Source organism: Aethalodelphis obliquidens, unplaced genomic scaffold (assembly GCF_003676395.1).
Source record: "Aethalodelphis obliquidens isolate GAN/ISIS:26980383/991018 unplaced genomic scaffold, ASM367639v1 scaffold4, whole genome shotgun sequence".
Lineage (NCBI taxonomy): Eukaryota > Metazoa > Chordata > Mammalia > Artiodactyla > Delphinidae > Aethalodelphis > Aethalodelphis obliquidens.
In genome coordinates, this window is record NW_020837948.1 from 39,545,314 (window position 1) to 39,571,103 (window position 25,790).

General features: G+C 40.6%; 1 protein-coding gene across 10 annotated transcripts in view; it reads right to left on the reverse strand.

Moving 5' to 3' along the window:
* The window catches only part of CAST (calpastatin), a 128,050-nt gene that overhangs the window by 78,099 nt on the left and 24,161 nt on the right, over positions 1-25,790 (reverse strand). For 5 of the 10 annotated variants that reach the window (XM_027100560.1, XM_027100558.1, XM_027100564.1 and 2 more), the window contains one exon: positions 16,636-16,707. The exons of 3 other annotated variants lie outside the window; for them this stretch is intronic. In XM_027100560.1, coding sequence (XP_026956361.1) covers positions 16,636-16,707 — 72 coding nt within the window. Of the gene's footprint in view, positions 1-4,619; positions 4,715-16,635; positions 16,708-25,790 lie in introns of those variants that run through there. 2 more of the 10 variants (XM_027100570.1, XM_027100568.1) reach the window with 2 other exon arrangements.

Here is a 25,790-nt window from a genome sequence, read left to right on the forward strand (position 1 = left end):
GAGCTTATTAAGGCATAGATTCCTCAGTGATCCTGATTGGGTAAGTCTGAGATGGGGCTTGGGAAATCTCCATTTTTAAATAAGTATCCCAGGTGAATTTGACGCAGATGCTCTCCAGACTACATATCATGAAACACTGAATTAGAGCATTCCAAGGGGGTGCAGTACATCCCCAGGACAAGGATCGGGAGAGCCCCAGGGCCATGGATTAGTCTGGAATTATCCTACTGGCCTGCATTTTCTATTTGAGAACCAAGAAACTTCTCTTTTCTAAAGAGACCCCCCAACGGTTAAAGCACAGCTCTGTGCAATTAAGGAAGCCTTGCTTTGATTACAGTCAGCTTCCTCATTCCTCAGTAGTCCATCGGCAGGACTCACTGGGAAACACCCTATATTCCAGGACTCTGATGATGACAAGCCACAGTGTCATCACCACTCACCCATATCTTAGCCATTAGGATCAGTATGTACCATGGGGCCTAGAAAACTGAGGATAATTATAAGCGTGTTGGCAATATGTAAAAAAAAAAAAAAATTGTTTACCAAAGTTAACCTGGTTAATCAGTAAAAGCAGACCCAAATCCTCTTTCCAACGTATAAGAAATCCTCCCAAATAAAATTAAGTGTTAGTTGTTGTTTTTTTTTTAAGTGTTGCAAAGGGATCTGTGGGAAAAGAAATAAACACTACCGACAAAACGGGCCAAGCAGTACCTTTGTAACTAATGTATGTCAATTATTCCTGGGGAAGGAGTCAGTAAAAATGATACAAGGTGAGTAGATAGGCATCTGAGGTTCTCCTTGTCTCGCTAAGGATATGTACCCACGGCGAGGCAGCTGCCAAATGCGAAATAAGAAACTAAATTGAGACAATGTGTCCTTAGAGCTAAGTGTCTGGAATCCAGGGGCAGGTTATTCTGTTGACGCGCTTGTCTGCCCTCCCCTGCACCTTAGGTTGGGTGGTGAAGAAAGAAACAGGAAGATGAGCAGCGGAAACTCGTCACCCTCAAAGCTGGCTTGGAAGACGGACAACACAGACTCAGTCAGCTGTGGGGTCTCCAGTTCAACTGTGTAGAGCGCAGGACAAATGGAAACCTCAGGTATAGTTGACAGCGGATGGAAATCCAGTCTGTCTACAAGGGACAGTTGTCAAGAACATCTCATAAGAGAGCCCTAGAATGAATCAGAACTCTCTGTCCTACATAACAGCACACAGAAAAGTATACAGGGGGAGACCATGGTACCTCTACTGGTAGTTAAGGGCAAGTCTGGAAAGCTGGGATTAAGAAAATACTGAAGGAGGAGAGCCAACGCTTGGGAAGTTGGATGTGTTCAGACCTCTGAAGAGTCCTGCATCCAACTGACTGGTTGCAGATCTGCTTTAAGGGACTCATATTCCTAATGTTTATTCCCAGAAAAACAGGGCCAAGCTTAACCTCAGCCCCCTTCCCTCAACCTTCCACTGTGCTTTCATAGCACCTTGATAGCAATGATTTTTAGCACTTTTTACACTGTGTCTTTATATTTGTTATATGGACCATACTTCACTTCTGTATTCCTAGCACCATGTCTGGCCATTGTAGAAGTTAATAAAAAAAGAGTTCATTACTGATAATTTGATTATCTACTCCCTTAATCCTTAGCTAAAGGACAAACAGATGTTAAGTTCTAAAAACTCTACTTATAAATTCTAGAGAACAAAAATGAATATTATTTTACTTTTTCTGCCTACCTAGGATAAATTTCTAAACTAGTGCAGTGGTATCTTAAGGCTCTGTTCATATTAAGATAAAACCAATATTCTTTTTCAATTCAATAAATATTTATTGAGAAATTACTATGTGGAAGGCACCGTGGTAGACGCGATGGGGGTCCAAAGATGTGGATCCTGTCTTCAAAGGGCTCCCAGTATAGTGAAAAGCTGGTATTCTAAGAACAAAGGTAATCAGAGGTAACCAAAGGTAGCCAAATGAGACTATGTAACCAAACGAGACTTTAGTGTGTGTTAACTTCACCCACTAAAACTCATTTTTTGGAAAGTATTTTCTGAAGAGCTGTTCAACATGTCCTGAGAAACAATACAGTGCAATGGTTAAGAGATCAGGCTCCTTCTTAATCTGAAAAATGGGCATAATAAGGGTATCTACTTCATCACTGCATCATCATCACATCATGTTAAGTGTTCAACATATGCCTAGAACCCAGTAATCATCAGTAAATGTAGCTATAACTATTAATACTCAGATCTAATACAGATTGTACTGATCTGCTCTTTTTTCTGAAACCTATTAAAGTCACTTGCTAATAATTTATTATTATTGCCTAATGTGGACAGAAGGGCACAAGGGTAAGAGTGACAGTTTACTAGCAATAGGATTACACATAGCCTCCACCCAAATCTCCAACGTCCAAATATACGGAAGTCAACGGAAGTCAATATATGGAAGTCATGTTGCTCAGAAGTCAACATGCCTTAAGGGATACTACTGTAAAGTGCCTTAAAAATTGCCAATAATGGGACTGAGTAATTATTTATATGCCTTACCATAAAAATTGTGTACCAATTGTTCTTAAGGGGAAGTAGCACCCAACTAAAGGGTGTTTTAAGACATGTGTGAGAGAGAGTGTTTTTGTCATGCTCTGGCATTCAGTGGGAACAAGACAGCCCTGCCCAACTAAGACTCATCAACCCAAATGCCATTAGGACTCTGTTGAGAAACACTGGGTAGCTGACATTTTTAAGTTAAAAGCTATTCACAGAGAAAAAAATAAAACAATTGTTTTTGAAGACCCATTGTACTTTCCCAGTATGCACATTATTACTTCAATATATCAAAAATTATAGGATAAAATATGTTCCTCTTATGAGGCCAGACACATTGATGCTAAAACACATATTCCAGATTCATATAGTCTTCAAAATGAGGGCACTCTGAGGTATAATGAAAGAAAAGATACAAAGACATCTATGTATACAGGAGAACATAGGCTGTGGGCTTTTTATTTAAACAGGACAAAACAACTAGATGGTTCATATTTTGGGAAAAGTAAATAGTCCTACCTAAGAATTGGTGATGCATTAAAGATATAATTGTTATTATAAACAATGAATAGGAACACAAATATTTGACTGATTTTAAAAAGTTCAAATTAATTCCTCATGTTTTCTTAATTTTGTTTGTTTCATTCTTTCAAACTGCTATTTCACATGATACCTTTTAAATTTTCATTGTGAGAGAAGAATTATACTCAGCCAATTCATGGAACCATCAAGAAACTGAACCTACCACTAATACTGTACTATAATCAACTCCTCTCTGCAGTGGGAATCCTCTCTCAAAGCATGTGAACTGAACCATAACCAACATTTACACTTGAATGCACTGCTTCATAAACACTGTCATGCAGTCTGCGAAGCTCACTTTTTTATAATAGTCACCAAGGGGCCTTGCTGCATGCACCAGGATTCCCGCTTCATCCTCATTGCTGTTGGCCACCTAGCCCTTCTCCATCAGTCAGCAGATACGGCCTTTGCTAGTTCGGCATGATTTTGCTAAACGTCACTACTTTGTTTTAATCTTATACTGTCTCCTAGAAGCCAGGCAGCATTCCCAGCGACAAATATCCTTTAGATAGTGAAAAATCAGTGTGCAAAAGTTAAATTCAGTGCCCACAAACAAAATGTCAGGAAGAGGCACTCTTTAAGTTACTCATTAGAAAATAAACTTTACCCTTTTGAACTAGATGCCACTCCTTATTGAGCTTCGCTGCAATGCAGAGGTTTTCTCTCTAGAAACATCTCATATATCAGGAACTTTCCAGAGCTGCTGATTAAGCACTTCCCTTCCTCTGATGTAGGTATAGGTGGGTTCCTAGAGGGCTCGTCAGAGGCCCTAAGGTCCAGCCCTTTAAGGAAGCTTCTTAAACTCTGCCTCGTTTTCTCAGCTGTAAAATGGGTATAAAGAACTTGCCTCTTACCCGTTTATAACTGAGGAATGCTAGGACCCTAACAATACATAAAAGATCGTCAAATCTCCATGAAAACATTTCCATTCTTGAAATACAGGTACAAAGTACCCCTCAGTGATGTCATCCGACCACAGTCTCAGGCTGTGTTCAAGGAAATAGAACCAAAACATGTCACATTTGCCACACCACACCCAGCATGTATCAGGTAAACGGAGAGGTTATACACAGTGAGGCGGCATTCTCTAAAACGGAGGTCATCACAGTGGAGGGGGCAGGGCTCGGGGAGAAGATTGGGTCTAACCCTAGAGATAAAAGTGCCAAACCAAATCGACAGAGCTCCTGCTTTTCTTCTTTCAGCATTTTCTCCGGATCACACAAACTCCTGGTTTTGTAACCCTACCGTGTACGATCACCAGACACATTCCCAGCCCAGAAGCCAGCAACAGTGGCGCCGACAAGGAGGAGGGGTTGACTAGTAACACAAGTGAACTTAGAATCCGTTTGGAAGGAAATGGATTCTCAAGGGCAAGAGACGGGTAAGAGCGCACGTCCAAGTCTGGGAGCCGTGGCAGGGTCCGAGCCTGGGACGCGCAGGGCCGGCGCGAAGGCAGCGCGGGCTGCCCGCCTGGGAAGCAGACGAAATCAGTACTCACTCCGCGTCCGGCTTCCGGGCCCAGAGACTTCAGCGGGGTTTGGGGGATGTTTGCACTCCCGGTTGGGCTCGGCCCTCTCAGTTTCCGTTTGGAGCCTCAGCCCAGCCCGCAGAGAGGGAGGCGGCGGGGCGGCCCCAGGACGCGACGCTGGCCGCTCCCCGCCCCCTTCCCCCGCCCCCAGCGCGGTTCCAGGAGGGAGGTGCCCGCCGCCGCCGACTCATCGCGGGGCTGGCATCCCGGAGGCTGGCAGACTAAACAGCGCAGCCTGTGATGCAGGCCACCGGCCGATGGCAGAGGTCTACCACTCCTAGGATGTCGCCAAAGGCCCAAAGTGGGCTCTTTGCAAACACACGCCCCCAAATATTACTTTTGAAGCTATAAAGTAACTTAACAATTCACATTGTATAACGGATTTTTTTTTAAAGAGCAGTTGAACAGAACTAGAATTCTACTGAATTACTGGACGTGGTACATTATGACTAAACATTTCAAAATAACTAAGAAGGGATTTTAAGCCACAGAATAAGAATTCATGAATTCATATTGCTATAAATAAATAAATGAATGAATAAGTATATAGGGGAGAAGGAAATGCTCTCCCTTATAGAAGAATGCCAACTAATAAATGTAAGTGATGGGGTTAGACAGAAGAGTTCCAAAATTTAAAGGAAATATGGGAAGCCAACTTTTCCCAAAGCCATAAAGCAATCACAGTGAAGGCTCTGGACAGTGAGCTTGGGGTGTGAGTGGAGGAGGCTGCGGTGGCGGGGGGCTGAGGACCCGAGGCCTCAGGCCGATAGCTAGTGGCAACTGAGCAGCCAGTCCTTCAGCCTCCAAGCCAGAGGTGACGGCATTCCGAAGGGGGAGAGCTCAGCGGCACAGCGCGCAGCGGCGCACCCGCCTGCTCCCGGCAGTCAAAGCACGTGGGGTCGCCCTGACTTCTCCTGCTAGGTGTTCCTCACAACCACCTTGTCTATTATCAGTGTTCCTTTACTTCTGTTAAATAAAGGTGGCGAAGTAAGAGCCCTTCCAACTCTAATATTTTATTATAATTCCCTGAGAAGACCCTGTCCTCATAATTCTTTTTTTTTTAACATCTTTATTGGAGTATAATTGCTTGACAACGTTGTGTTAGTTTCTGCTGTATAACAAAGTGAATCAGATATACATATACATATATCCCCATATCTCCTCCCTCTTGCGTCTCCCTCCCACCCTCCGTATCCCACCCCTCTAGGTGAACACAAAGCACCAAGCTGATCTCCCTGTGCTATGCGGCTGCTTCCCACTAGCTATCTATTTTACATTTGGTAGTGTATATACGTCCATGCCACTCTCTCATTTCGTCCCAGCTTACCCTTCCCCCTCCCCGTGTCCTCAAGTCCATTCTCTACGTCTGTGTCTTTATTCCTGTCCTGCCCCTAGGTTCTTCAGAACCATTTTTTTTTTAGATTCCATATATATGTGTTAGCATACGGTATTTGTTTTTCTCTTTCTGACTTACTTCACTCTGTATGACAGACTCTAGGTCCATCCAGCTCACGACAAATAACTCAATTTCGTTTCTTTCTATGGCTGAGTAATATTCCATTGCATATGTGTGCCACATCTTCTTTATCCATTCATCTGTTAATGGACACTTAGGTTGCTTCCATATCCTGGCTATTGTAAACAGTGCTGCAGTGAACATTGTGGTACATGACTCTTTTTGAATTACGGTTTTCTCAGGGTATATGCCCAGTAGTGGGATTGCTGGGTCATATAGTAGTTATATTTTTAGTTTTTTAAGGAACCTCCATACTGTTCTCCATAGTGGCTGTGTCAATTTACATTCCCACCAACAGAGCAAGAGGGTTCCCTTTTCTCCACACACCCTCTCCAGCATTTATTGTTTGTAGATTTTCATAATTCTTCTTGATGAAAATTCAGCTTAAAATTCCTTTTTTGTTTACTGTCAGTATTTTCTCTGCTTTTTTGTTTCTCAAATAAACCTCAGCTTGTCTAGGTTTTCCTGAGACAAAAGACAACTAGGATGACTTATTTGGGCCACTCCCCAAGAGGGATGAGCCCTGGGTCCCAGAGCCCCACTGTTAGGCAGCATAACTCCCTCAATGAGGGTGAGTATGTCTGAGCTCCTCAAGAGTACAGGTTAGTAATTACATGGTTATGAAGTAAATTTTCCAAAGGTTCTTGTCCTGCAGGACAGGTAGAAAGGGACTCCCTTCCCTGGAGATGAAGAGGGATGTATCACTGCCAGGTGTGCCGTGTCTATCCCAGTCCCTGAGGCTCATCCTTTCCCCCAGTGGGGCCTCCACATCACCCTCATCTGAAAAACTGGAGGGTACTTATTAAATAGAGAAAATCCTGGACCTACCCTCTCCTGGTGAATCAGATTCTTGTGGCTTGGAACGTGAGGATCTGCATTTTAACCAGATTTTCTAATCGATGTTTAAGTAATCTAAGGTACAGGTGGTCTAAATTACCCACATTCAGAACAATTCAGCATCCTTGCTGCTCCAAGTGTGGTCGCCAGACCAGCAGCAGCAGCAACTGGGAGCTTGTTAGAAAAGCAGAAAGAATCTCAGCCTCGCCCCAGACTTTCTGAGTAAGAATCTTCATTTTAGTAAACACCTCACCGATTCAGTATGTACATTAAAATATGAGAATTACTGCTCTGATCTTGTTTCCCAAACCTTGGTTATTGGTGTACTACCTACTTAATATTTTTTAATCTGCCACAGCTACATGTACTTAATATTTTTAAAAAATAGATTTACCTTTTTAACCATTTGTCTTAAGCAAAACCATCCATGGGATCACGGTTTGAAGTGCTAGTTTACTTTCCCAGCACATTAAAATACATGCAGAACTTTTGAAATAGAAACGCTTGCCTGCTTAGCGAACAGGGTCATCAAACACACCACATGTGGTCCAGCGGTTCTGTGGGTGAGGCTGACACTGAACGATGGAATACCTCCCACAATATGCAGAGTTTATTCAGCCCCTCAGTCATATTATGGATGAGAAAAGTAAAGGCCTGGGAGGAGGGCTGTGCCGCCAAAGTTAACACAGCTAGTTATGGCAGAACCAGGGCCAAAACCACAGAAGGACTTCTCTGGTGGGTGCTTATTCCTGTGCAGATTTTCTCCTCTCTAACTGGGAGAAAAGCTGTTTGTACCCTCTTCTGTTTAAAAGGCCTAATGCTGCTGGACAACCTATAATCAGTGATTTTCCTCCAGTTCAATTAGGTAATTCTCCTGTTTTCCTTTCTGTGGTGGATAGTTGGCAATACACTTGAAAAATCCTCACTACTCACGGATCATTTCCCACCTAATCAATAAGCACCTTCCCAGAGGAGAACCAGCGCGTTCCCAACCCCAGATTCCGCGCAGCAGAGCTGAGGCATGGGAATTGCACTGGCCAATCAGCCGTGCCTCACAAGAGTGAGATTGAAAATAAGCCTGTGTGGAGGCGCCACCCACCGGTAGATCTGTGTTATGATAAGGCCTTTCAGCATTTGAGACTGGCAGTGCCAGAGTTTCTGGCCTCCAGTCCTAAATGTGATAGGTGCTGAGCTGCAGTGACAGCAAGGAGAAGCTCCCACGGTGTGTCCGGGCATTGTTCCTGGCTGTGAAACTGCATTCCTTCTGCTGGAGCCTTCTGGATTTCTCTAGGAGCTACCCGCCATCCCTTAAGAAATTCCTTTTTAGCTTGAACTAGTCAGAGTAAATTCCAATTGGAACTGACAGCTTTAACCAGTACTTCCTCTTAATAGCTGTGCTCTCCTGCAGAGACAGTCCTGATGCAAGTTCAACCTCGCTTTCCTTACCTGAATAAGTTGGTGGTTACGACAGAAGTTGCCTGAGAACTTTTGCAGTAACACAGTTGCCTGACTGTGGATCGCAACTATTTTCTTATTTAATAAGAGTCTAATTTCTTTTCTTTCTTTCTTTTTTGTTTTTACGTCTTTATTGGAGTATAACTGCTTTAAAATGGGGTGTGTCTTCTTTATAACAAAGTGAATCAGTTATACATATACATATGTTCTCATATCTCTTCCCACTTGCGTCTCCCTCCCTCCCACCCTCCCTATCCCACCCCTCTAGATGGTCACAAAGCACCGAGCTGATCTCCCTGTGCTATGCGGCTGCTTCCCACTAGCTATCTATTTTACATTTAGTAGTGTATATATGTCCATGCCACTCTCTCACTTTGTCACAGCTTACCCTTCCCCCTCCCCATATCCTCAAGCCTATTCTCTAGTAGGTCTGTGTCCTTATTCCTGTCTTACCCCTAGGTTCTTCATGACATTTTTTTTCTTAAATTCCATATATATGTGTTAGCATACGGTATTTGTTTTTCTCTTTCTGACTTACTTCACTCTGTATGACAGACTCTAGGTCCTTCCACTTCATTACAAATAGCTCAAATTCGTTTCATTTTATGGCTGAGTAATATTGCATTGTATATATGTGCCACATCTTCTTTATCCATTCATCCGATGATGGACACTTAGGTTGTTTCCATCTTCTGGCTATTGTAAATAAAGCTGCAATGAACATTTTGGTACATGACTCTTTTTGAATTATGGTTTTCTCAGGGTATATGCCCAGTAGTGGGATTGCTGGGTCATATGGTAGTTCTATTTGCAGTTTTTTAAGGAACCTCCATACTGTTCTCCATAGTGGATGTACCAATTCACATTCCCACCAGCAGTGCAAGAGTGTTCCCTTTTCTCCACACCCTCCCCAGCATATATTGTTTCTAGATTTTTTGATGATGGCCATTCTCACTGGTGTGAGATGATATCTCATTGTAGTTTTGATTTGCATTTCTCTAATGATTAATGACGCTGAGCATTCTTTCATGTGTTTGTCGGCAGTGTGTATATCTTCTTTGGAGAAATGTCTATTTAGGTTTTCTGCCCATTTTTGGATTGGGTTGTTTGTTTTTCTGTTACTGAGCTGCATGAGCTGCTTGTAAATTTTGGAGATTAATCCTTTGTCAGTTGCTTCATTTGCAAATATTTTCTCCCGTTCTGAGGGTTGTCTTTTGGTCTTGGTTAGGGTTTCCTTTGCTGTGCAAAAGCTTTGAAGTTTCATTAGGTCCCATTTGTTTATTTTTGTTTTTATTTCCATTTCTCTAGGAGGTGGGTCAAAAAGGATCTTGCTGTGATTTATGTCATAGAGTGTTCTGCCTATGTTTTCCTCTAAGAGTTGGATAGTGTCTGGCCTTACATTTAGGTCTTTAATCCACTTTGAGCTTATTTTTGTGTATGGTGTTAGGGAGTGATCTAATCTCATACTTTTACATGTACCTGTCCAGTTATCCCAGCACCACTTATTGAAGAGGCTGTCCTTTCTCCACTGTATATTCCTGCCTCCTTTATCAAAGATAAGGTGACCATATGTGTGTGGGTATATCTCTGGGCTTTCTATCCTGTTTCATTGATCTATATCTTTCTGTTTTTGTGCCAGTACCATACTGTCTTGATTACTGTAGCTTTGTAGTATAGTCTGAAGTCAGGGAGCCTGATTCCTCCAGCTCCACTTTTCTTTCTCAAGATTGCTTTGGCTATTCGGGGTCTTTTGTGTTTCCATACAAATTGTGAAATTTTTTGTTCTAGTTCTGTGAAAAATGACAGTGGTAGTTTGATAGGGATTGCATTGAATCTGTAGATTGCTTTGGGTAGTAGAGTCATTTTCACAATGTTGATTCTTCCAATCCAAGAACATGGTATATCTCGCCATCTATTAGTATGATCTTCAATTTCTTTCATCAGTGTCTTATAATTTTCTGCATACAGGTCTTTTGTCTCCTTAGGTAGGTTTATTCTTACATATTTTATACATTTTGTTGCAATGGTAAATGGGAGTGTTTTCTTGATTTCACTATCAGATTTTTCATCATTAGTGTATAGGAATGCCAGAGATTTCTGTGCATTAATTTTGTATCCTGCTACTTTACCAAATTCATTGATTAGTTCTAGTAGTTTTCTGGTAGCATCTTTAGGATTCTCTATGTATAGTATCATGTAATCTGCAAACAGTGACAGCTTTACTTCTTCTTTTCTGATTTGGATTCCTTTTATTTCTGATTCCTTTTATTTCTGATTGCTGTGGCTAAACCTTGCAAAACTATGTTGAATAATAGTGGTGAGAGTGGGCAACCTTGTGTTCTTCCCGATCTTAGAGGAAATGCTTTCAGTTTTTCACCATTGAGGACGATGTTGGCTGTGGGTTTGTCATATATGGCCTTTATTATGTTGAGGAAAGTTCCCTCTATGCCTACTTTCTGGAGGGTTTTTATCATAATTTGGTGCTGAATTTTGTCAAAAGATTTCTCTGCATCTATTGAGATGATCATATGGTTTTTGTCCTTCAATTTGTTAATATGGTTTATCACATCGATTGATTTGCATATATTGAAGAAATCTTGCATTCCTGGAATAAACCCCACTTGATCATGGTGTATGATCCTTTTAATATGCTGTTGGATTCTGTTTGCTAGTATTTTGTTGAGGATTTTTGCATCTATGTTCATCAGTGATATTGGCCTGTAGTTTTCTTTCTTTGTGACATCCTTGTCTGGTTTTGGTATCAGGGTGATGGTGGCCTCGTAGAATGAATTTGGAAGTGTTCCTCCCTCTGCTGTATTTTGGAAGAGTTTGAGAAGGATAGGTGTTAGCTCTTCTCTAAATGTTTGATGGAATTCAGCTGTGAAGCCATCTGGTCCTGGGCTTTTGTTTGTTGGAAGATTTTTAATCACTGCTTCAATTACACTGCTTGTGATTGGTCTGTTCATATTTTCTATTTCTTCCTGATTCAGTCTTGGCAGGTTGTGCATTTCTAAGTATTTGTCCATTTCTTCCAGGTTGTCCATTTTATTGGCATAGAGTTGCTTGTAGTAATCTCTCATGATCTTTTGTATTTCTGCAGTGTCAGTTGTTACTTCTCCTTTTTCATTTCTAATTCTCTTTGTATGAGTCTTCTCCCTTTTTTTCTTGATGAGTCTGGCTAATGGCTTATCAATTTTGTTTATCTTCTCAAAGAACCAGCTTTTAGTTTTATTGAGCTTTGCTATCGTCTCCTTCATTTCTTTTTCATTTATTTCTGATCTGATCTTTATGATTTCTTTCCTTCTGCTAACTTTGGGGTTTTTTTGTTCTTCTTTCTCTAATTGCTTTAGGTGCAAGCTTAGGTTGTTTATTCAAGATGTTTCCTGTTTCTTAAGGTAGGATTTTATTGCTATAAACTTCCCTCTTAGAACTGCTTTTGCTGCATCCCATAGGTTTTGGGTCGTCATGTCTCCATTGTCATTTGTTTCTAGGTATTTTTTTATTTCCTCTTCGATTTCTTCAGTGATCACTTCATTATTAAGTAGTGTATTGTTTAGCCTCCATGTGTTTGTATTTTTTACAGATCTTTTCCTGTAATTGATATCTAGTCTCATAGCGTTGTGGTCAGAAAAGATACTTGATACAATTTCAATTTTCTTAAATTTACCAAGGCTTGATTTGTGACCCAAGATATGATCTATCCTGGAGAATGTTCCATGAGCACTTGAGAAAAATGTGTATTCTGTTGTTTTTGGATGGAATGTCCTATAAATATAAATTAAGTCCATCTTGTTTAATGTATCATTTAAAGCTTGTGTTCCCCTATTTATTTTCATTTTGGATGATCTGTGCATTGGTGAAAGTGGGGTGTTAAAGTCCCCTACTATGAATGTGTTACTGTCGATTTCCCCTTTTATGGCTGTTAGTATTTGACTTATGTATTGAGGTGCTCCTATGTTGGGTGCATAAATATTTACAATTGTTCTCTCTTCTTATTGGATCGATCCCTTGATCATTATGTAGTGTCCTTCTTTGTCTCTTCTAATAGTCTTTATTTTAAAGTCTATTTTGTCTGATATGAGAATTGCTACTCCAGTTTTCTTTTGGTTTCCATTTGCATGGAATAGCTTTTTCCATCCCCTCACTTTCAGTCTGTATGTGTCTCTAGGTCTGAAGTGGGTGTCTTGTAGACAGCATATATATGGGTCTTGTTTTTGTATCCATTCAGCCAGTCTGTGTCTTTTGGTTGTAGCATTTAATCCATTTACATTTAAGGTAATTATCGGTATGTATGTTCCTATTCCCATTTTCTTAATTCTTTTGGGTTTGTTATTGTAGTTCTTTTCCTTCTCTTGTGTTTATTGCCTAGAGAAGATCCTTTAGCATTTGTTGTAAAGCTGGTTTGGTGGTGCTGAACTCTCTCAGCTTTTGCTTGTCTATAAAGGGTTTAATTTCTCTATCAAATCTGAATGAGATCCTTGCTGGTTAGAGTAATCTTGGTTGTAGGTTTTTCTCCTTCATCACTTTAAATATGTTCTGCCAGTCCCTTCTGGCTTGCAGAGTTTCTGCTGAAAGATCAGATGTTAACCTCATGGGGATTCCCTTGTGTGTTATTTGTTGTTTTTCCCTTGCTGCTTTTAATATGTTTTCTTTGTATTTAATTTTTGACAGTTTGATTAATATGTGTCTTGGCATGTTTCTCCTTGGATTTATCCTGTATGGGACTCTCTGTGCTTCCTGGACTTGATTAACTATTTCCTTTCCCATATTAGGGAAGTTTTCAACTATAATCTCTTCAAATATTTTCTCAGTCCCTTTCTTTTTCTCTTCTTCTTCTGGAACCCCTATAATTCGAATGTTGGTGCATGTAATGTTTTCCTAGAGGTCTCTAAGACTGTCCTCTGTTCTTTTCATTCTTTTTTCTTTATTCTGTTCTGCAGTAGTTATTTCCACTACTTTATCTTCCAGGTCATTTATCCGTTCTTCTGTCTCAGTTATTCTGCTATTGATCCCTTCTAGAGTATTTTAAATTTCATTTATTGTGTTGTTCATTGTTGCTTGTTTCCTCTTTAGTTCTCCTAGGTCCTTGTTAAATGTTTCTTGCATTTTCTCTATTCTATTTCCAAGATTTTGGATCATCTTTACTATCATTATTCTGAATTCTTTTTCAGGCAGACTGCCTATTTCCTCTTTATTTGTTAGGTCTGGTGGGTTTTTACCTTCCTCCTTCATGTGCTGTGGTTTTCTGTCTTCTCATTTTGCTTATCTTACTGTGTTTGGGGTCTCCTTTTGGCAGGCTGCAGGTTCGTAGTTCCCGTTGTTTTTGGTGTCTGTCCCCAGTGGCTAACGTTGGTTCAGTGGGTTGTGTAGGCTTCCTGGTGGAGGGGACCAGTGCCTGTGTTCTGGTGGATGAGGCTGGATCTTGTCTTTCTGGTGGGCAGGTCCACATCTGGTGGTGTGTTTTGGGTGTCTGTGGACTTATTATGATTTTAGGCAGCCTCTCTGCTAATGGGTGGGGTTGTGTTCCTGTCTTGCTAGTTGTTTGGCATAGGGTGTCCAGCACTGTAGCTTGCTGGTCGTTGAGTGAAGCTGGGTCTTGGTGTTGAGATGGAGATCTCTGGGAGATTTTCGCCATTTCATATACGTGGAACTGGGAGGTCTCTTGTGGACCAGTGTCCTGAAGTTGGCTCTCCCACCTCAAAGGCACAGCACTGACTCCTGGCTGCAGCACCAAGAGCCTTTCATCCACACGGCTTGTAAATGTTCTGTCCAAGATTCTGGAATCTGCATTTCTTCATCAAGTTCTGGTTCCTGCTAGTGTTGGAGGGTCTCCTGCAGAGGCAGGGGTGGCTATCTCTCACCGTGAGGACAAGGACACTGGCAACAGAAGTCCTGGGAAGTACTCCTTTGCGTGAGCCCTCCGAGAGTCCTCCATTAGCCCCACCAAAGAACCCGGGTCAAGAGTCTAATTTCTATAGCCTCATTAGTCCTCATTATTAATTTATCAAAAATTTAATTTTAATCACTAAACATCTTATAATAATTATTTTGAGTTATTCAATAGAGATATCTATGCCACTTAAGTGCTCTGGATCCTCCAAGCCCAGGACTGCATGGCAGAAGTGTGCACATAATTACTGATTTTGTAAGAAGTCTCATAAAACAGTTCTGCAATACATGGTAACTAACCATTCTATCATTAAATACTGAATCTTTAATACTGACTATGATTTTCTTAATAATTGTAAAATTGTCACTTTAACTTTCGAGTTGAATGTGTCCAGAATCAAGAAAACCAGGCCTAATTCTCACTGCCAATTGTATTTACTATTTTGTCATGTCATGTGTTGGGAGAATATTATTTGCCTGTGTGTGTTATGATAATTAATTGTGTTAAAATGCTTCAAGGGATCACAAATGCTATTACCCCCAGCTTTTCTGAATGATGCATGGGAATGATCATTTTTAGGTGATGATGATACCAAGCCCTTTCAATCTGGCATCAAAAGACAAAATAAGAAAAACAAGAAAGCATATGTATTTTTTTCTTCTAATACTCTATAAGAGTTAAAGATATAGAAAGGAAGGAATGAAGAATTAAATCCTGGAAAAACTAATATTCAGGAAACTGGTGAAGGAAATTGAGTCAGGAAACCACAGTGAAAAAGAATAATCAAGAGAAGAATGCAGAAAGGAGAAGGCAGTGTCAGAAGCCAAGGAGAGATAGGAGAAGGCAGTGTCAGAAGCCAAGGAAAGAATTACAAGTTTGCCAGTAAACTAAAACAATAACTATGTGGCTAAATGTGTCCACCTCCCAGTTACACTCCCTCCCACAGCTTCCTGAGACCTAGCAGGTTTGGGGAGGATGGCCAAATTCTTTGTAAGCATTCCACCTTGAAATGATTGGATGATACTCCTGTGTGGAAAGATGATGGGAAAGGGACTGCTTCTTACCACGAAATTCAAGGGAAAAACAAAAACAAAAACTAAGCACGATTTTCCACAAGGTACCAACCCTCTAGGAGTTTAGGTAATGATAATTCTAGAAACAATTTACAAATGATTCACTAAACCTCATGAGGTTGGGGTTTTGCTAATGAGACTTCTCATTTTAAATTATTAAGCATAAGTTAAATACAGGTCCTAATACTGTAAAAGATAGGAAGTATCCAGAAAATCTTTTTTAGTTGGAGACCTCCAAACAATAGAAGATGAGGACTACCGAGGGCAACCGCAGCAGAGATACATTTGCCCAGCCTCTTCTCATTTCTCAGTTGAGTTTTACTTTGGGTACATTTTAGGGGCTAGGAGGGCAGCTGAGACTCCAGAAGGCACTAAAATGCGAACTCTTCACCAAGCAAGTAACATCCATGAGAAAGTCCACAGCCCTCCATAGGAGAGCTACCAGTTTTAAAGGAAAAATGCTTATTTACAATAGTTGTGTAGGCAATCCTGACATAGGTTAAGGTTTTTGATAATCTTGGACACACTGGAAGATCACAAGCTGAAATGGGAGGAACAAAACTATTTTATATATTGAAAACTACTAGCTAAAATGGTAGTTACATCTTATCTTGCAAGATGAAATTTCAGTGATTTTTATAAGTTGCGAAGCTTTGTAGTGTCATATTACCAAAGAAGGCTCAATCAGAGTTTATAAGGTCCAGGACCTTGTGTGAACTGGAAACCTGGCTTTGAACCCTACCTCCATCTTACTGGCTTTGTGATCTTGCCGAGGTTACTTAACCTCTCTGAGCCCAGGTTTCCTCAGGTATAAAGGAATAATAATTATAAGGTTGTGACGGGATTACCTAAGATAATTATATAGCACACTTAGCAAAGAGCCTGGTGTGGTTAATACTCATGAAGAAAATCTGGTGTGTGCAAAAGTCAAATATTGTTTATAGATATTTGTGGTAATAATGCATATTTTTGGACACATTATTATATGCCAGTAAGAATAATAACATAGATGGCTTTGCAAAGTTTTAAATCTTTCAAATCATTAGTAAGAAATTACATGCCTCCTGCCTCACACTACCCCCACCAGCACAGAATTGGTACTTTGTTCAAAAACTTTCAGTGATATATGGACACTGTTTACCTTCCCTACAAGTCCCACCCACTAATGGTACACCTGTAGAGTAGGGGTCTTTTCTTGCTCAGGAAATGACTGACCTTGGTGACCGGAGCTGTTCCACCAGCCTGAGTTCTGGAGGGTTGACTGCTCCCAAGCTTTGTCGCTTTTTTCTGAAAATAGGAAATATTAATTTCTATAGGAGAAGACATCTTCACAATGTAGTCAAGTGTACATTTTCCTATCAATACAAATATCTTTTCAGGCAAAATTCAGACTAATATACTAAGTACGCAAAAAAAGAACATGTTTTTATTTTTTCATGTCTTCGCCAGAAGACTATATAAATATTAAAAACAAAGAGTATTGTACATTGAATAGTCCCCAGTTGTTCAATATTCAGTGGTTTGGAGCACTACAGAAATCCTCACATGGGAGTTGTCATTTTCCACCACAGTGCACTCCCAGAACATCATCGCTCACCGTGAGAAAGTACGTGCTTTCTCTCTTACCCTGAGTGCTACGGAGAGCAGATGTTAGTACAGCCTCCACAGAGGGTGACTTAGCAGCAAGTATCAAAGATGGCAATACATCTAAAAATTTATCTTAGGGAAATAATATGACAAGAGCAAAAGCCTTTTTTCTTCAAATATATTCATCACAGTATTCTAACAGCAAAAAGCTAAAAACATTATAGGTAATAATGAATGTTTATTGAGTTCTTACCATGTGTCTTACCATGTGTTTAATTATTCTACTAGAATAATAAAATTATAGGTAATAATAGAATAATAATGCTCTAATAATAGAGTATAGTACAGCACTATTGTCAGTGCTCTGTTTAAGTACCATGTGTTACAACTTATTTAATCTTCAAATTACCCAAAATAAAGCTGTCATGCCAATTTTATGGGTAAGGAGATGGAGGAATGGGATGAGTACACAACTTGGCCATGGTCACAGCTAGTCAAAAGTAGCATGTCTGTTTCAGTCCCTATTCTCTTACCTACCTACACTGCCTCCCACATAAGGGGTTATGTTATGAACAGTTACAGGATGAAATATCATATGGTTATTTAATGATCAGGTTTAGAAGAATATTCCATTAAATGCAAGTATATTATTAATATTTCACATAAAGAAATGTCACATTATAAAATAACATGAATGATATGGTCTCAAGTTCATATGGGGTTATCTTCTGATAGTGGGGTTAAGAGTGCTTCATTGTGCTTTTTATGTAATTTCTTATATAACTATAACTACTTAACTGTTGAAAGGACAATAAACGAGGGGGGGGAGGTAAAATACACAGTTGCTTTCTCAACAAGGACTTGATATCTTCTATCTTTTACTTATGAATATCTATATTTCAAAGAAGCAAGCGTATAAAGTTTTATAATGTAAAATGGTGACAGTATGATCCAACATCTATAAAATGTGAAGAATGTACTGTAAGAATTGAATACAGGAGGGATGATCATGCTAATTAGGTGATATATAACACAGTGAAGAGTTGTATGTCCACCTACATACAACTTCTGAAAATTTTTGAAAAATATATAATTGAGAACAATTTGGTTGAATTCTTTAACATTTAGAAGATATTTAGCAAAATTTATGTTGCTTAACTTTGTGAAAAATGCCTGCCACGGAAGCTTGAGCTGAAGCCTTCTTTTCCTTCAGGGCAAATACTACCTTAGCAAGAAGAAAAGACAGAACTTAGCTTGCTGTCCTCAGAGTACAATCTTTATGTGTCCCCTGGTTGACCATTCTCAGAGCACTTCAGGAAGATCCCCGAAACAACAGCGTGGACACATTTTAATAAGATGGGTATCTGAGGGCCTTGAGAGGCCTTTGCAGAAGCCAGGTATTACCTGTAGACCAAACAGTCTATCCTAAGCATTCATGCACTACCATCAACCAAAGGAAGAAAAAATCCTAGATAAATGAGATAGAAATAAAGGAGGCTGCTAAAAAGTTAGTAATTTGAGTGTGATATGGGAGATGGTAAAAGGAGGGGATGGCCTAAGTTTTATCCATATCACAAGTCTCTTTTCAAAATACAAGGTGTCTTAACAAATAGCTTCTGATAACCATAATGTATACATGGATTCAGTGTAAGGGGTTGGATATAAGAAATGAAGACAAGAATACAGCATTGGGGTTATTCATTTTAATCTCATTCTCCAATTCAACCTCCTCATTTTCCACTGAGGAGACTGAAGCCCAGAAAGGTCAGGTCAGTGTACACTGTTCCATAGCTGTCCCACACTCTAGCTATTAGCCTGTGGTCTCAGCTATAATCAAGGAAGGTCCCATTTAAATCCTGCACTAACTACAGCTCCAATTCTCACAATCAAAATGCACATACCAGACTCTGATTTATCTGTAGAAGAATTCCACTACAACACATTAGCTAAGATTTGCCCGTGAGAATTAAAAAACTTTCTCTTCGGCTGAGTTATGACACTATTAAGTTAAAAATAACTATTTTAACTTAATACACATGCTGATTGTTTATATAAACTCAGCACACATGCTGATTTTAATTTTAACTGTATATAAACTTACGATTTACTCTGAAAAATAATTTATTAATAAATTCAATATTTTTAAACTCAACTGAGGATATCTCAGATTTCCTGTGGGTATGACCTATTGAAGTTTGCCTTGCCCTCTGAGCTGCCTGAATTACTTAGTCTACAAAGGACCAATTTAGTTTAGCTGAAACAAGAGTAGAATTTGTAAAAATGATCCTCTATTATCTAATATTTATAAAGGGCTTAATAATGTCAGGCACTTAAAACACAACACAAAAGCTTAGAAATACACATACATACCAGAGCACAGACCCCTTATTCTCAGATTAGTAACCATACAGATTGTTTTGGCTGATATATGACGTGGTTCTCTCTTCAACTGTGTTTGACTTCATGCATCCCTCTACTTATTGGACAGACATTTATTGAACCCTGGCCAGGAGCCTGGTCCTATTCTAGGCAGTGGGGATATAATGACCAATTAAACAAACAAACAAAAAAAGGGCTTACTCTCCTAGTGCTTACATTCCAGTAGGAGGACTCAGACTCTAAATAAGTCAACAAAAGCCAAGATGATTTCAGAGAGTGATGAGTGCTATAAAGTCAATAAAACAGGGTCATGTAACAGAGAGTGGCTGGCTGAGGGTTCCTTCAGACAGGATAGACAAAGAAAGACATTTGACTGAGACCTGACTATAAATAAACCAATCATGTAAATATCGCATGGGGGAAGGGAGGCATTCTAGGTGGATAGAATAGCACATGCAAAGGCCCTGAGGTAGGATGGGATGGGTTTGGCAAGTTGGAGGAACAGAAATATGTTCCTGCAGCTGAAGCAAGATGGGCACAGGCATACATGGTATGAGATGATACAGGATGCTGGATCAAGATATTTGGTCTGAAGTGAGGTGGGTTCATTATGGCCCCGCAGTCGGGTGTGTTTGGGATCATCAGTTTCTTCCAGGCCTTGGCTTGCTTCCTGACCTTCTCTGAGTACCATCTAGTCCTTGTGAGTCCTCCTTTGCCTCCATGTGAAAAGTTCTCAAAGTCCTTTGGCTTCACATCACCTTGTACTTAGTTTTGCAGTGTCTTCCTCACCCTCACTCCCGCTCACCCTCACCATCAGCATCGGTCCTTACAAATCCCACTCTGGCCTGGACACATTTCTCACCCAGCTAGGTCTGCATATTCACAACTGTGATAGGGCTGGATCTACCCTCAGATAGAACAGAATTCATTTACTCAAAGTAAGTGAAAACTCAAAACAAGCTCACTCATACATGATTCTGCATTTGTCCTAACACACAGGTATGCTGTGGTCTCTAAAAGATTAAGATGTTAAATGAGAACACCAATCCTAGGATAATTCAAATTTTGCGTTAAACTATTTTTCTTCATTTCCATAAACCCATAGACTAAAGGTTACTGAGCAGATTTTCCCTTGCCATTCAATCACATTCCCTCTATTATTTATGAGTGCTTCTTTGTTTAACTTAAGTTTTATAGAAAGGAAATGGTCAGCAACAGCTTGCCCTCATTCCTCTATATCAGGTCGCAGGCCTGGCTGAGTCATTCGTTCCTTGCAGGACAGCCTGTCACAGGGCCTCAGTCCTGATGATTGACAGGGGCAGAAGTGTAATCGTCCACACCAGATTTACCTTTACTGGACTCTAACCCCAGGACATCAAGTCCCGTCCATTTACAGAGAACTTGTGTGATTTCTCCTGCTTGGGTGCAGACTCCTGAGTATACACAGGTCCTGTTCCCATGGACTATGAATCCACACCTTCTACTGGAAGCAGCCTCCCCCATCTCAAAAGAGGTTCAGAGTCTGCCAGCCACAAGACTGGTAAAACAGGCACCTCTGCTTGCACAGACAAGATCGATAAAGAATGCACAGATTAGATCCATCCTATATGCTGCTGTAGGAAGACATGAATAGAATTAATGGCGTGCCTTTCTTGTATGTTTGTTGTGGTTCATAATAAAAGGTTTTATTGAATGAATCAGAACTCAAGTCTTAAAAACTGTTTTCAAGTAACAGTGAAATTCCAAGAGCCAGGCAAAGCTGTGTCATTATCTCCTAAAATCTCAGGAAAGGCCCCTCAAGTGAGGCTTCATGTCATCCTGAGACCTAGTGAATCTGTAAAGAAAAGTGCCGAATCCTCTAGAACAATGGTCCTACTTTTTGACACATGTGGCAGGAATCCTGGCTGTACCCAATGCCAGCTGTAAGACCTCAGGCAAGTTTATGAGCATTTCTAAACACGAATTTTCTCACCTGAAAAATAAGAATAACCCTACTTGTACCTCAGAGAGAGACTGAGAGGATTAAATGAGATGAGGTGTGGCCCACATGTTGGAAAACCCCGCTCTGAAGAGAGAGGCCCAAGGCCTTGAACAGGTAGCAATGGGACAGACTCATCTCTCCAGGGCAACCCCAGTGCATCTAATTTCAACTCATGAGGGGTCTTAGTGGCTGTTGAGAATTTTCTATGAGCTTTTGTTATTTATATAATAGAAAAAGAATTGTTTCTTCATTGGATAGAAAGTGATTTTTCTTTAGGACTAGCCATGATTCTATTAATGGATGCAGTTACTTGGAAACAGTTTGATCCTTTTGAGGTTTGCTTTTAAGCGCTGCTAGGTTGGACAAGAGCAGCCTTCAGATAGAAGTAATTTGTTTTCAATACAGCAATGATACCCTTCTGAGTACTCAACCCAGTGATTCCGACTGGTGAGAACATGTCCTGTTCCTGGCCTTGTGTGAGGTCTGGAGATTACGTGAAAGTATAAATGCAATGCATCTAAGCCCACAGTCAGAGATACTATGATTACTCAATAAATGCTAGCTAAGGGAAACCCGGGACCACTTCCAGGGTTGATGCTGAAAGGCCCACCTAATGAGTTAGGCCGACCAGAGCCAGATCAGCACGTCCTGATATTCGTGCATCAGCTGTCAAAGATGACGGCCCCTCTGGACCTTGCTCTGATAGGTCCCATAGGTGTCGTCACTGTCACACGGTGTGTGAGCGTGGGCGTGTGTGTGTGGGGTGTGATTTAGGGTCAACAAGATCTGCAGGAATAGACATGACCTCAATATGTTTCCTGAGAGTGGCAAGGACCCTGCTGAGGTACTACAGGGTGTCAGGACAGGATATGGAACAGGTGATTTCAACAGCCTGGGTGGCACATATATTAGTAAAATATCTGGAGAACACTAAAACTCATTAGTAAATGAACACAGAAGTAAGTCGGTGACTCAGCTTATAAATGAGAAAAATTTAACTCAACTTCATAGTAAAAGAAGGTACTTCAGTCTGTAAGATGGGCCACAGCCTCCTTTCAAATACAGCTTTGTTTCCTTTTTACATTAATGATGTTCTTATGTAAGAAAATTTGGATTAAAAAGTGAGGAGTGTTTCTGCCTTAAATAACTAAAGAAAACCCTCGACAATTATATGCAACAGTGGTTTTCAGAGGCTGGACACCAGGCAGCAAGGACAGTATTCCCTGCGAGGGAAACAAACCAGGGGCGCCCTGTGATCGCCACAGCTTACTGCCTGCAGAGTTTCCAGCTGCCGGATCATGCAACGGCTGTCTGTCTCTCTGGGTTGAGGAGATGGAGCTGGGAGTTTGAGGGTCAAGGGCACTCGAGGGGCTCAAAGGGAGGGCGCCAGAGAGGAGAGCTATAAAAGTGAGCTCCAGAAATCTGCATGTGCATGCCTGTGAGAAGAGCCTGAGTCTGGGGAAAGACCACCCATAAGGAGCAGAGGCATAATCACAGGGGCTCCCAGGGACCAGGAATAGGACATGTTTCCAGCAGTCAGAATCACTGGGTAGAGAATGCAGAAGAAAAAGGAGGACTGGAATTTCCCTGGTGGTCCAGTGGTTAAGATTCCACGCTTCCACTGCAGGGGCACAGGTTCAATTGAATAAGAAAAAAAAAAAACCAAGAAAATGTAGGCCTCCTCTAAAGGTTGCTCTGTTCTAGCCAAACAAAGATTAAAAGCAAACCCCAAAGGATCAAAGTGTTTCCGGGTAACTTAACTGTGTCCCAGAACAAAGCTCAGGAAAACTTAAAGCAACAATAATAAAAAACACTCAATGCAATATAAAATTCATATCTGTTTATCATCTAATCAAAAATTACAAGGCATGCATAGAAGCAGAAAAATACAACTTTGTTTTCCAAACACAGGAAAATATAATGTTCAAAAAGCATAGTATACGCGGGCCTCTCACTGTTGCGGCCTCTCCCGTTGTGGAGCACAGGCTCCGGACGCGCAGGCTCAGCGGCCATGGCTCACGGGCCCAGCCGCTCCGCGGCATGTGGGATCTTCCCGGACCGGGGCATGAACCTGCGTCCCCTGCATCGGCAGGCGGACTCTCAACCACCGCACCACGAGGGAAGCCCCAAAAAGCATAGTATCTTGATTGCAGGGCTGACTACGTGAATCCACACATGTAACAAAATGGCATAGAACTATATATACGTGTACCAATGGCGGTTTCCTAGTTTTGCTATTGTACTATAGTTGCAGGAGATGTAACCAATGGGGAAGCTGGGTGAAGGATACACAGCACCAGTCACACTGTCTTTGCAACTTTCTGGTAATCTATAATTATTTCAAAAGAAAAAGTTTTTTAAAAGTATGTTCAGGAGAGACATAGCAAATATTTTTTTTAAAAACCACCTAAATCAAACTTCTAAAGATAAAAATGTCTGAGATAAAAAATACATTGGGATTAAGAACTGATGAGACATTGCAGAAGAAAAGATTAGCGAATTTGGAGATCTAGCAATGGAAACTATCCAAAATGAAACAGAGAGTGAAGGGCTAGAGGACAGGGAACAGAGCATCAGTGAGCTGTGGGGCAACTCCAAGCAGCCCATACATATACAACCGCAGCCTCCAAAGAAGAGAGAGATGAGGAGACAAAACAAAATATTTGAAGAAATAATGGTCAAAACATTTCCAAATTTGATCAAAACTATAAACTCACCAATCCAAGAAGCTCAACAAATACCTTTTAAGAGTGAGGAGCTGGGTACGAAGAAAGGGTCAAGTTGGGTTTTAGATTCCCATCCCCCAAAGATTCCAGTGATAATGAAGTCAACCTGTGGGTGAGAGTTCTTCTGCCCCAGCTAAGACACAGTGCCCTTCCCTGCCATGAAGGTGTCAAAGAGTTCCTGAAGGTTCCAATCCAGCGATTCTCTTCTCCACCCCGAAGTGTGAGAAAGGGAGCTGGTCCACATTTCCACCAAAGTAATAGCCCTCAAGAGAAAGCAGGCTAGGGATTCTCCAGTTTGAGATAATCCGTTACATAACAGATTAGATGTTATATTTGACAGAATTTGTGAGCACACAAATACACAAGAATGTTTGCATTAAATGAACATCGAAACCCTCAAGGGTTCAACTTGGTAGCTAACACATTCAAATAATTGCTCAAGCCATTTTTAAAATCCTGTTTGTTGAATGGTCTTCAGAAACTTCAACATTATTTTTAGCAGACAGTTTTTTTCTTTCTTAGCATTTTCTAATCAGCGCATTTTTAGATCAGTGGTGTCCTAGGCTTGATGAAATGTAGTATTTTTCAGGATAAGAATTCTCATTAAAATATATGCTTTGACACATTTGTTGACAAATCAGTTCCATTAGTTAATAGTCACCCCCTAGAATGAAAAGAAATATTGTGTTTCCACATGAAAACACATGCTTTATTGGAAAATAGTATCTAGGAAAAGACGTCTTTCAAAGGGAGGTCAGATACCCCAACACTAGCAATCATAAGGCTGTGACTCTTACTCGCAAATGTTCGTTTACACCATGGTTCTAAGTAGTCTACAAACAAGTACAAGTCGCTATGACTACAGAAGGAAGTATAAATGCAATTTGGTAGTATAAATGCAATTGGAAGTATAAATGCAATGCAATTTGGTAAATAGGATATGTTAGTCCCCTGGGAAACACTGATAAATAGGTCATAATGATGTCTTATTATTAACTCACAACCTAACATAGAAATTTACTCAGTGAATGAAACGTCGCCTCCACAAAGCCCTTAATAACACACGTTATGGTGGCCAGCACTGAATTTTTTTTCCTGATTACTCAGTGCCATTCATTATCTCCAACTGGAAGTCCTTGAAGTGGTCTATCTCATGTCTTTCTAGTCTCGAGATGGCTGCATTGACTGGGAGTCAGGAGAACGCTATCTTTCTCCTGGCTCTACCTCTGCTGTGACTTAGCTTCCTTCCCCGCTTCATTTACTATCCATAAGGAGGGAGCAGCTGTGCCTACACTTACATTTTAGATCCAAAGGAATGGGAATGATTTAACCTTGTTTTATGATCTTCCTGAGTAAAAAGAGGGTATAATACAAGGAAGAAAGAAGGCAGTGAAAAGTTAGAGAAGTGAGTTACAAAAATTGACAACAGTGGTAAGAAAGTCTATGGAGGTGGCTTTAAGTAGAATTCTGAAAATAGATAATTTTATGAACAGTTCTGGATACTAGTTGAAAGTATAGACTTTGGAAAGTATGTTCCATCCTGGCTCCACTCTTATATTACTGTGTGAACCTGGACAGGTCATTTAATCAAGTTGTGCCTCAATTTCCTCATCAGGAGAATGGGGTGCTTGTAAGGGGTGTGTGTGTGTGTGTGTGTGTGTGTGTGTGTAATGCCTACATATGTGTTAGCTATCAAT